The following is a 12,128-nucleotide window of genomic DNA, read 5'->3' as shown; positions in this document are numbered from 1 at the left end:
TACCTATGTCTTGCTGAAGGGTAATGTGTCTGGAGACCATGTAGTGGTGACAGAGACTGGGACCTCCTGCCAACAAAGGCCCAACTTCACACCTTCACCTGGGCTGCTCTGCTTGAAGGTCAATTCACAGTGAACTTTCCAGCCAGTGAAGACACCTGATCTCTGCCACTGATCCTAGCTTGCTGCAGACTGCATTCTTAGGGAGGTCACTTAAGGCAAGGGCACATTACGTCCCTGGCACAGACCACCTGCTGAAGTGGGAATGTGGATCTGTGAGGATCACGGAATCCCTGTGGATTCAGGGAATGATAGGCTACCCCTGAGAACTCAGAACTTAATGTGAATCACAAGGCTTATCACTCTCTGAAGGTACAATGTATTTGGTCACAAGGAAACATTTCTCATTGTCAATGTACAGTGTCTCCTTCATTGTCAGACTCACTGCATTGTCCACCAAGTCACATCGACTGCTTTGCCCAAAGGGTTAGAGCTTGGGGACATCTTTTTTTACTTCTGATTGCTCTCTGTGTCACAGCCAGCACCTTTATAATGCCAGCCACAGAATCCTAACATCATCCAATGTTAGTGGGGTCCTCAACACTCCCCATTTAGCAAGAATCAGCTTTTGGGTCCCCAGGAAGTCTTGCATGGGGGTTAGAAATGGACTCCTCATGCTCCATGACATTTCTTACAGACAGGCCACACAGTGCAATGAGAGTTAGAGGGGACACAGCTGTGTGTTCACCACCTCCCATGTATGCCCCCTCCTTTAATGCTCACTCTAGTACTCTGGGGCAGGACCCATTTGTGGTCTTTCCCCCTCAGTGAGTTCCTACAGTGGTTTCTATATGTTCACTGGTGCATTGCATCTCTGCCCATGAGATATATGCCTCTGATCCAGCCTGTTAGCCTGACTATGCCTGTATCAGCTGGCTAGTGATGTGGGGCCCTCCTCCTCCCAGAGGGGGCTGGGTGGGTAGTACTTCCTTTGATTCGGTCTGATACTTAGCGCATGGTGTGGTTGGCTGGAGATCCCAGCAGACAGACAGAGGCAGGCAGACTGTTCATTGCCATGGAAAGAACAAGCTAGAAACTTGCATTCTTTTTTCACCCCCTGCTGCATGACATCAGTGCCCACGGGGAGGGTCCTCTCCTCCCCTCCTGCCTGGCCACCCCTTTGATTGCCTGGTGGGGTGATCTTATCCTGCATGACAAAGGAGAACATTTAGGGGGCTGTGACTTTACTGTCTTTTTCAATCTTTTTATTAGTTTTCAAATTAATACAGATTGATATATAGCATCAATATTTATACATGTAATACAAAGAGATCAGGATAACAATCATAGCATAGATAATCATAAAGAACAATAAAATATAAAAAAAATCTGTAGATCCAACGATCTCTTAGTAAATGAATATAATATAAAAGAATGGAAAGAAAAAGATTTATTCTATAAATTGAAAAAAAACCCAAATCAATAAGAAAAATTGTAATCAATATAAACTAAACAAAAAAAATTTCAAAAAAAAACAAACAACAAAAAAAGAAGAAAAAAAAACTGGGCTAAAATTTCTCAGTAGAAACAGAGCAATATTTTGTCGTCAACTCCCTTCCTCCAAGTTGGAAAGTTATTGAAAGGGGATCTACATCATGTGAAAATATTGAATAACTGAACTCCAAATATCTTCAAATTTAAGCGAAGGATCAACAGTACCACTCCTAATTTTTTCCAAGTTTAAACATGATATAGTTTGAGAGAACCATTGAAAAGTAGTAGGGGGTATTGGATCCTTCCATTTAAGCAAAATGGATCGTTTGGCCATTAATGTAACAAATGGTCATACGGTTATGCGGAAGCAGATAAATGGCCAGACTCTATCCTTGGTAATCCAAAAATTGCAGTGATAGGGTGAGGTTGTAAATCAATCTTCAATACGTTTGAAATAATGTTAAAAATGTCTTTCCAATATTTTTCCAGAAGAGGGCAGGACCAAAACATATGTGTCAAAGAAGCCACATTTGATTTACATCTATCACATATAGGATTTATATGGTTATAAAAATTGTCGTCTAACTTATCGTTGGACATATGGGTCCTGTGGACTACCTAGGGGGCTGTGACTTTAGTTGGATTGTCGTGTTGCATGTGTGAGGCAGTGAGGAGTTCATTAGGCAGCTGAAGCAAGGGTTGTTGGAGTGGAATTGCTGTGTGTGTGTGTGTGTGTGTGTGTGTGTGTGTGTGTGTGTGTGTGTGTGTGTGTGTGTGTGTGTGTGTGTGTGTGTGTGTCTGACTGGGTGTTTGTGTCTGGATGTGAATGTGGGAGTGTGTGTGTTTTCCTCTGCGTGTATCCATGTTCGGGGGGGGGGGGGGTAAATGTGTTTTTGTGTGTGTCCTACCTCTCTGTGTGGTGTCTGTATGTGCATGTGTCTGGATGTGCATGCACGCACATATGTGCGTTTCTGGTGTGCCTACATATGTATATGTGTGTGTGTGTGTGTGTGTGTGTGTGTGTGTACCTACAAGTGGGGGTGTATCTGTGTGTATGTCTATATATGCATCAGGCAGGTTGTGTGTGTGTGTGCTGGTGGGTGTATTGTGTGTAGGTCTATATATTACATTAGGCAGGGTATGTGTGTGTGTGTTGGTGTGTGTGTGCACACGCATGTGTGTACCTACAAGTGTGGGTGTAACTGTGAGTGTGTCTGTATATGCATGTGGCAGTATGTGTGTGTGGGGACGGACGGACAGGGGAATGGGGTAAAGTGGGTGGTGAGCTGTTGTGGATGTGGCCAGTGACCTGCCACTGTGGGTTGTATTTGGAGTGGGGCTGCGTGCAGGAGCAGCAGTGAGAGGAGTGGTTGCATTACCCTCCTGACAACTCCCTGTAACCTCATCACCAGGTCAGTGGGGGGAGGTCTGTGTGAGGAATTGAGGTCCAATAGTGAGAAGCCCTTTACAGGCTGGAACCTTGAATGCTCTCAACACATGAGGATGTTGGCAAGAGCAAGGAATTGGAACACTAGCGATGATTAACTGGGCAGTCGTTGGGTAACTGAAGCATCACCCTGTCAAAGCACACAACCAGCGCAAGGGAGATTCCCTGAATCCACTATATGGGCATTAACAGCTGACATCAACCCCACTGTGGTGTCGCAGTGGCACAGCTAGTAGAATCTCCGCTTCACAGCACCAGGGACTCGGGTTTGATCCTGACATTGGGTGCCGTCTGTATGGAGTTTGCCTGTTCTTCCTGAGATCACATGGGTTTCCTCTAGATGCTCTAGTTTCGTCCCACGTTCCAAAGACCTACAATTTGGTAGGTTAATTGGCCACTGTAAATTGTACCCAGTGTGTAGGTGAGTGGTAGAATCTTGGTGGGGGCGGGAGGTGGTTGTGGGGGGTGCAGGAGTTGATGGGAATGTGGGGAGAATTTCCAAGCAAACAAAATTTCTTAAAACCTCCAGGGTTGGCCTTGAATCTCTGGCTATTGATTTAATGTACTAACTGTTGCCAAATTTGAGGGCCATTAAATAAAATTTATTCATTTTAATTCAGTTTATAAGAAAGCTTTGATTTGATCTGTTCAGGAGATGAGGGGTTATTCCAACTGAGAATGATCTGTTCTCTTTCCAACGGGAAGGCCACGGCACTTGGAGGACTGGCCAATGGTAGGAGGGTGTATGGAGGCAGGAAAGCCATGTGATGAAACTTCCAGCAATGCAACCAGTCAGAGCTGGCAAGCAAAAGCCAATCTTCAGTTGAGACATTTTGATTGATGACATTCTTGAATTCCATAAGTCAGAACATGATCAACTCTGTCAAGCAGTTTGGGGACAACGTGATTTTAATAGATAAATCAAGCCACTTTGTAAATCTTTGGTGTCATTTAGAAGTTAATTTGAACCGCTATGGGACAGAAGACTCCAGCATCAAATCCTTTCCAATTTTTCTTTAAGGTGTTTTGCTTTAGGGCGGCACAGTGGTGCAGCTAGTTGAGCTGCTGCCTCACAGAACCAGATACCCGGGTTCAATCCTGACCTCTGGTGCTGTCTGTGTGGAGATTACATGTTTTCCTTGTGACCTTGTGGGTTTTCTCTGGGTGCACTGATTTCCTCCCACATTCCAAAGAAGCATGGGCTGGAAGGTTATTTGACCACTGTAAGTTGTTCCGAGGTGAGTGTTAGAATTTGGGGGTAGGGGGGATGGGTTGGGAAATTGATGGGATTGTGGGAAGAATAAAATCAGATTAGTGTAGGGTTGGTATAAATGAAGGTTTGATGGTCGGTGCGACTTGGTGGGCTGAAGGGCCTGTTTCTGTACTGTATCTTTCTATGAATTTATGTGTCAATTTGAGAGATTGGAGACTTGAATTTCTCCCCCCAAAGACTTTTGAGACTCAGTAATGGTGACAACTGAGATGCATGCTTCAGTAAGGCCAGGGTATTAATTAATACAATTATAAATTGCTCAGTGGAGTTAAGATCCATGTTGGCTATAATTTGATTGGATGAGTGAGCAGGTATGTAGGACTCCATGCACTATTCCTTCTTTTAATTCCTATAACTAAGGGCACTAGATATGGAGCAGTTACATGTGGAATTAATATAATTAAGATTGAAAATGGAATATTTTCTGTTTTTAGTCTTGGACCCTCAGATGCCAAGCAAATCCACAGTTCACCTCTAAGCCGGGATGTAAAGAAGCCAGCAGAATTCGGCAATGCATTGGGCACTCCCAGCCCACTCAAAACAACAGCCAGCAGCATTTGGACTTCAAGTGCAACTCGGGGGAGCACCAGCACAGCTGGTGGGAATACTGTAGAGGTGACTTTCTCTCTCCAAGTTCCAGGTAATGTCTCAATTTCACCATCGCCTGCCTCTCCCAACAAGAGGTCAAGTCCAGAGGCTGGGCCCTCCCAATCAACACAGCAGAAGAAAGTACTCAAACCGGGGCCACAGCTACTGGCCGGAGCTAGGGACATCTTCCAGTCTCCAAGTGCTGCTGACAAAGAAACTGGCACAGTGGCTCCCTCTGAGAATGAAGGAAGTGGCCCTCTGGGCATAAGCTATCGTCCAGCTTTGGATAGGGTAACAGAGGAACCTCCAGGCAAGCAGACCTGGGTCCAAGGCAAATCAAGCATGGTGACAGGTCAGTGTGTCCCCGGAAATAATTCCACTGCCAGCAACCCCACCTCTTCATTCTCCCAGTAATAAGGCACCTTCCATTTTGCAATAACTAATGATAGAAAGTCAGTCTGCATACAACACTAATCTGTGCATGAAAACTGATATATTTGTGGAAATTTTTGTTAAAGCAAAATTTTTATGCTTTTGATCTTCAATAAGAGAATCATTAACAAATCTAATTTTCATACTTGAACCTTCCTTTCAGTGAATGCAGTTCAAATTTTATAGTGGACGTCTGCTGTTTATATTGTAATTAAGCGATGATAATTAGGCTACATATTTAACTTAAAGCAATGTTCTGCTACTGGATTATAGGAAAATTAGCAGGGCCTGATTGCTTTTGTGTTATGACTATTGTTAAATGAGAATCAAGTTGAACGTTTGGTTTCCAAGGAAACCTCAGTATCAGTGAAATACGTAGGCAATCACAACAACATGCATTTATATAATGCCTCCAGCATGGTGAAGCTTCCCAAGGTAGAAGTCTTTGTCAAGTGAATTTGCTAATAACCCATCAATAGAGCCAGATAGGACAGCTGAACAAGACCAGGGTCAAAGAGGCTGGGTTTAGGATTGTGGGGGTAGTGCAACAGTTAAGTTATTGGACGAGCTGAGAGTCAGTCTGGAGATGTGAGTACAATCCCCACCATGGCAATTGGGGAATTTAAATTCAATTAATTAAACAAATCTGGATTGGCTTCAGACTCTGAAATTGAATCACAAGGATACTGGGTTATCATTAAGAAAAACATTTAGCTCATTTATATTGTACTTCAGTGAAGGAAATCTGCCATCTTCATCCAGTCTGGGCCTATATGTGACTCCAGACCTGCCAACGGTGTTGACTCCTAACTGCTTCTTGAGTTCTGTGCCACTCAGAGATAAACAGTAATTGCTGGCTTTGCCAGTGATGTCTACATCCAGTGACCAGGTAAATATTAAATAAAATCTGCAAGAACATAAGAAAATAGGAGTAGAAAATCGGCCCCTCAAGCCTGCCTCGCCATTCAATATGATCATGGCTGATCTACCCCAGGCCTCATCTCTGCTTCTGTGCTTGTTCCTCATAGCCTTCAATTTCCTGATCTTTCAAAAGTGTATCTACTTTCTCTTTAAGTACCCTCACTGTTCCAGTCTCCACAACCCTCTATGGATTTATGACCCTCTATGAGAAGAAATTCCTATGCACCTTAGTTTTAAATGACCGACCTGTTATCTTGCAACAATGTTCCCTTGTTCAAGACTCTCCCACTGGTGAAAACATCTCAACATCAACTCTCTGCCCATTTAAAATGTGATATGTTTCAACAGGATCACCCCTCATTCTTCTAAGGTTCAAAGAATATAGATGTAATTTCTTTAGCCTCTTGTGATAGGACAACCCTCTTATCCCGGAAATTACCCTAGTGAAGTGAATCACTTTTGGATTACCTCCAATGCCATATATCTTCTCTTAAATAACGGGACCAAAATTGTAAATAGTAATCCAGGTGTGGTCTCACCAGTATTCTATATTTAGAGTTCCAAAGGCTGCAATGTACTTAGGTGAAGGTGAGCTGCTTGTGTTAGGCCTCATTATAACAGTGTTGGAAGCCATAAACAGGTAAGTCAGAGTGGGAATGGGTTGGAGAATAAAAGTGGCAGGTACAGAAAGCTCACAGTAACTCCTGTGGACTGAATACAAGTGCTCCACAAAGCAGTCACCCAATCTGTGTTTGGTTTCTCCAGTGTAGGATGGCTCAGCTATACAGTGGTTGGAGCTGCTGCCTGTAAGTTCCAAGAACCCATGTTCAATCCTAACTTTGGGTGCTGTCCGTGTGGAGTTTGCACGTCCTCCCTGTGACTGTGTGGATTTTCTTGGGTGCTCCAGTTTCCTCCCACATCCCAAAGATGTGCAGTCTAAAAGGTTATATGGTAGCCGTACATAACTTGTAGTAGAGGTTGGTGTTAGGAGAATCAGGGGAGAATCGATGGACAGGTGAAGGGGGGTCAGGGAAAAATGGGGGAATGGGATTGATGAGATTGCTTTGAGGTGGGATTGCACAGACTCGATGGGCTGAATGTGTTGTATGGAAATATGAGAAGAGTGGGGATAAAGTGATAGAAACATAAAATCCTGAGGGGTTTCACAGGCTTGGTGTGGAGAGGATGTTTACTTTTGTGGGAAAGTCTAGAACCAGGAGTCATCATTTAAGAAAGCAATTGGGCAACTTTTGCTTGTATTGTTTACCAACTACCCTGAACTGGTTGGATACATAAGAACATAAGAAGTAAGGGCAGCCCAGTAACGCAGTTGGTAGAGCCACTGCCTCGCAGTGCCAGAGACCTGTGCTCAATCTTGACCTCGGGTGCTGTCTGTGTGGAGCTTCCATGTTCTCCTTGTGACTTGTGTGGGTTTCCTCCAGGTGTTCTGGTTTCCTCCCACACCCCAAAGTCATGCAGGTTGGCAGGTTAACTGGCCATTGTAAATTGCCCCTGGTGGGGAAGTGATAGAATCTGGGGATAGTTGTGGGATTGTGGAGAGAATAAAATGGTATTGGTATAAGATCAGTGTCAATGGGTGGTTGATGGTCAATGTGAACTCACTGGACCAAAGAGCCTGTTTCAATGCTGTATGACTATGAAATAGAAGGACAACAAGATCTTATGGCCCTCCTTGCCTTTTCAACCATTTAATAAGATCATGGCTGAACATTTATCTCACATCACCTTCCTGCAAGAACTGCAAATTTCCTTGAATTCCTTAATATCCAGAAATGTATTGATTTTACCCTGAATAGCAACAGAGCCTCCACAGCCTCTCGGGTAGAGAATTCCTCTATGCTCTGAATGAAGAAATCTTTTCTTATATCAGTGCTGATTGGCCGATCCTTACTTTAAGACTGTGACCCTGGTTGTAGACACCTCAGGCAGGGGAAACATCACTTGTCAAGTCCCCTAAGAATTCTGTATGTTTTGTAATTTGTATGTTGCTTTCTTTGCAGCGCGAGAGGAATTTTTTAAGGATGTTTATACAAGTGGGAATGACAAGGAGAGCAAAGATCTGGCCAAATCTACTGAGTCACCACAGGAGGTGAGGATTGGAGAATGAGAAGCAGGGAAAAGCCACAACATATTAATGGAAAAAGTGTCGAGAATAGTAGTAAAATGAGGGGACAGGTGATACCAGCAGAGGCTGTGGAATTCAACCAATCTGCTGCTGTTACATCTGCAGCCTTACATTTGTATTGTAGGCACTGCTCTATTACAGAGGGGTCTGTTTACATGTAGATAGTGTGTGCATGCATGTGTGTTCATGTTTGTGTGTGTGTGGAGCTTGGTTGTAAATCTGTGTGAATGTACGTGGTTGGGTGTATGTGCACTGTGTGTTTGTGATGTGTGCTGTGTGTGTTGCCTGAATACATTAATGTGTGAATAAGTGTGTATGTGTGCAGTTTGTGATGTGTGTGTGTATGGGTTTGTGTGTAACTTTTCTGTGAGTGTGTATGTGTGCTATGAAAGTAGGTGTGTGTGGATAGGTATATGTAGGACTGTGCGTCTGTGTGTTTGTGTGGGTCTGTATGGGTTTGTGTGTGCAGTTTTTATGTGTGTATTGTGTGTGTGTGTGTGTGTGTGTGTGTGTGTGTGTGTGGGCATGTGTTGGTGTATGTGTGAGTGGGGGAGTGTGTGTGAGTGTGTTTCTGAGTGTGTGTATATATATATTTTATATACGGGCATGTGTTGGGCGTGTGTGTGTGGGTTTGTTTCAGGAGGAGTTGAGATATTTTGGGGGTGGGGCCACTATTGAAACCCCTCCACTTATTGCCATCCCCACTCACAGTGTTTCTCCATTTTGTGGTGTGACGTGCTGGAGGACCGCTGAATTCCGGCTGTGTGGGTTTCTCCAGCCAGTGAACCAACTGGACTTGGTACTCCTCACTGCGCTGAGCACCAACCAGCCTTGGCTTTACTGCTGGGTACAGTACTCACCGGAGCACGGCAAGAACGCTGAATGCTCCTGAGGTTCTCATTTGCTCATTTCTCTCTGCGCTTGATGTATTTTGTTTTAAGTTGTTTGGTTATCAGCACAACTTCCATCTACCTCTGCTGGGACATGCTGGGACCCTGTGACAAGGCTTTGTTTGCTAGTAAACTGGTCTCATACTCTGGGAAGCCATTTGATCGAACAGATCCTGGTTAAGGGAGAGGGGTGGAGGTGGTTGAAAGGGTAGTGGGAGTTGCCGAGGTAGATGTAGGTTGAGGGATGAGCATCTATTGGAGGAAACCCCTCTGCTCTTTGAAATAGCACCATAGGATTTTTTTGTTAGGATGTAGTAATGGTGCAGTGGTTAAATTACTAGAGGGATAATTCAGAGACACTATCAGCCAGAGTCCTGAGTTCAAATCCTACTGGAACTTAAATGCACTTAATAATCTGGAATTTAGTAGAATCATTTCTTCTTATTAACAACTACCATGAATCTACTGGGTTGTCAGGAATGCCCTTCAGGGTAGGAAATTTGCTGTCCTTACCCTGTTTGCCCTGTGTGTGACTCCAGACCGATCAATGAGGTTGACTGTTAAATGTCCTCTGAAGCAGACTAGTCAGCCATTCAGCTCAAGGGCAATTAGGGATGGGCCATAAATGCTGACCTTGTCAGTGATGCCTACATCCCTACCCAATCCTGAGGGCCTTCCTTTAACACCTCATTCAAAGCATGGCACCGGTGACAATACTGCACTCCCTTGATATTGCACTGAAGGATTCAGACTGGAATCTTGTGCTCGCTTCTCTGGAGTAGGTCTTGAACCTACAAGGCTCTGCCTCACTGGGACGTGACTGATGTGCACCAGTTCCCAGCATCAAGTTTCTCATTTCAGAGGGGAAGAATATCCAAAGTCAGCTCTGTGTGTCTGCCTCCCTGCTCGTGTTCCATTTAAACTCCACATCTCTCATTACAGAATCCACCCAATCGCCGGATGTCGGAGCAGGAGATTCAGAGGGAATTGCAGAGTATTGGGAAGAAGCTGGATGCTCTGGAGCAGAAGGGAGTGGAGCTGGAGCCTCAGCTCAGGGTCTGCGAAGGAGGTGCGTGAGGGCTGTTGCACCGGGTCTGGCAGTGGCAGGGTTGGAAGGCACTGGTTTGGGAGAGTGGAGATCTGTGTTGGTTTGTTGGTTTCAGTGATTGCAGGAAAGGCAACCAAGACAGGTAGGTGAAACTAAGATATTGCCCATTGTCATCTAAATCAGGGATCCTCGTCTATCCTGACTGTGTACATCTTCTTGCCCAGGTCCCTCTATCAGCTGGGTTTTATATTTAACCCCTGAACAAGCAATTCTTATTACCTTATGTTTTTTTTTGTATTTAATGTGTTAAATAGTCTTTTGGCTCACTGCTGTGTAAGCAGTGTTACATCTCATCTTCTCAATAGCTGATTTACTTGGGTTTAAAGTAAGTCGATGCTGGTGAACTGTATTTACTTCCCCTGCCTCCTGCCATTTCCCTAGTTCATAAAGAGATGCAGCAAAGTTGGAGCAAAATACCGCAGACACTGTAAGTCCAAAACAAAAACAGAGAACGCTGGAAACACTCCAGGTCAAGCAGCATCTGTGGTGATTTTGGGTTCACTTCCAGCTTTTTCTGCTTTTGCTGAGCTATTTGCCCCTGTTGTAAGAATGCGTATTTCAGGTGGGCTGTGGTTGTTATTCAGAGAGCAGGGTTGGGGGGGGGGGGGGGGGGGAAGGTCCAAAAAAGGAGCGAGATTGGGATTTTGTGAGATGTTGGGGGAATGGGGTGCTCAGGATCAGTTGTTGAGTGGGGGAGTAGATCGGAGTTGTGATTCCTTGGACTGGTACGAACTTGGCATGCGGAAAGGTAGGGAGGGGGGTCTTGAAGGTGGACTCAACCAGGGTTGACCCCAAACCGGTAGACAGGCATGACATCAGAACTGTATGTTGGAAGCTCGTGTACATGCCTGGGCACCTCCATGAGTGAGCATGGCATACACATGGAGGATCTGGAAGCATTGATCGGGAGCCAATATAAAGATCTAACCACTTTAGGACTTCTAGACCAACATCTTCCCTTCAATCATGGAGGGATGTGTGTTAATCATCCCGATCCCGGAATGTTTTTCTCAAATACCCTCCACCCACCTCAGAAATCTCTTGCATATCCCCAGGGGTAAACATATCACAGTCTGGGTTTCCCATAATCAAGATGAATGGTGGACAGACCCGAGGAGGAAAAAAAGATCTGGATACTGAAGGAATGGGAAGATATTGGGAATGAATGGGATAGGGGGATGGAAGAAGAAGATAAGTTGTGAATTTATTAAATGTAGAACAGGGTTGAAGGGCTGAATGGCCTTCTGTTCTGATTCCTTGCATTTCATGCTTGAACTCTATGACTGTGGGGCAGACTTGATGGAGCAATTGGTTTTTTCTTGCCCCTTGGTTTGATTTATTGGATGGTGACCATTATGGAATGCGGAGACTCTATTGACTGAGTAGAGCTCAGCACCAATGCCAACGTGTTAGAACAGAACTTCTGCATTATCTGGCTTTCAACTCTTCCACTTATAAAACTCTCAACCTTTCATGTCTTTACATTAAAAAAATAGATGAACGAGAAGATGACTTGATGGTGGAGTGGTTCAAACTGATCCATGAGAAGCAGTTGTTGATGAGGAGGGAGTCTGAGCTCGTTTACATGTAAGTAGAATCCGAGCAAGATGAAGCAAGACAGGGTAGTGCTGTTTCTGACATCTTCCCTCCCCAGCACTTTCTCCCTCCCTCTCCAAGTCAGTCCTTCCCCTGCCATCCACCACTCCCTCCCTCCCTGACCATTTGCACCCTCTGCTCTGCCCTCCAACTCTCCTCCCACACTCACAGTCTTCCCACCGCTGGAAAATTGAAACAGTTGTTAGCATGGAGGGGACTACAGGACTGAGATACTT

At 44.7% G+C, this 12,128-nt stretch overlaps 1 protein-coding gene across 2 annotated transcripts in view; it reads left to right on the top strand.

Moving 5' to 3' along the window:
• micall2a (mical-like 2a) overlaps positions 1 to 12,128 on the top strand; it is a 95,696-nt gene that overhangs the window by 75,842 nt on the left and 7,726 nt on the right. For both annotated transcript variants that reach the window (XM_052021796.1, XM_052021797.1), the window contains exons 8-11: positions 4,646 to 5,151; positions 8,174 to 8,262; positions 10,131 to 10,257; positions 11,793 to 11,883. In XM_052021796.1, the coding sequence (XP_051877756.1) occupies positions 4,646 to 5,151; positions 8,174 to 8,262; positions 10,131 to 10,257; positions 11,793 to 11,883 (813 nt within the window). The remainder of the gene's footprint in view (positions 1 to 4,645; positions 5,152 to 8,173; positions 8,263 to 10,130; positions 10,258 to 11,792; positions 11,884 to 12,128) is intronic.

The sequence above is a fragment of the Pristis pectinata genome, chromosome 8 (assembly GCF_009764475.1).
Source record: "Pristis pectinata isolate sPriPec2 chromosome 8, sPriPec2.1.pri, whole genome shotgun sequence".
NCBI lineage: Eukaryota > Metazoa > Chordata > Chondrichthyes > Rhinopristiformes > Pristidae > Pristis > Pristis pectinata.
Note: the sequence above shows the minus strand (reverse complement) of the source record. Positions and strands in the feature narration are given on the sequence as shown.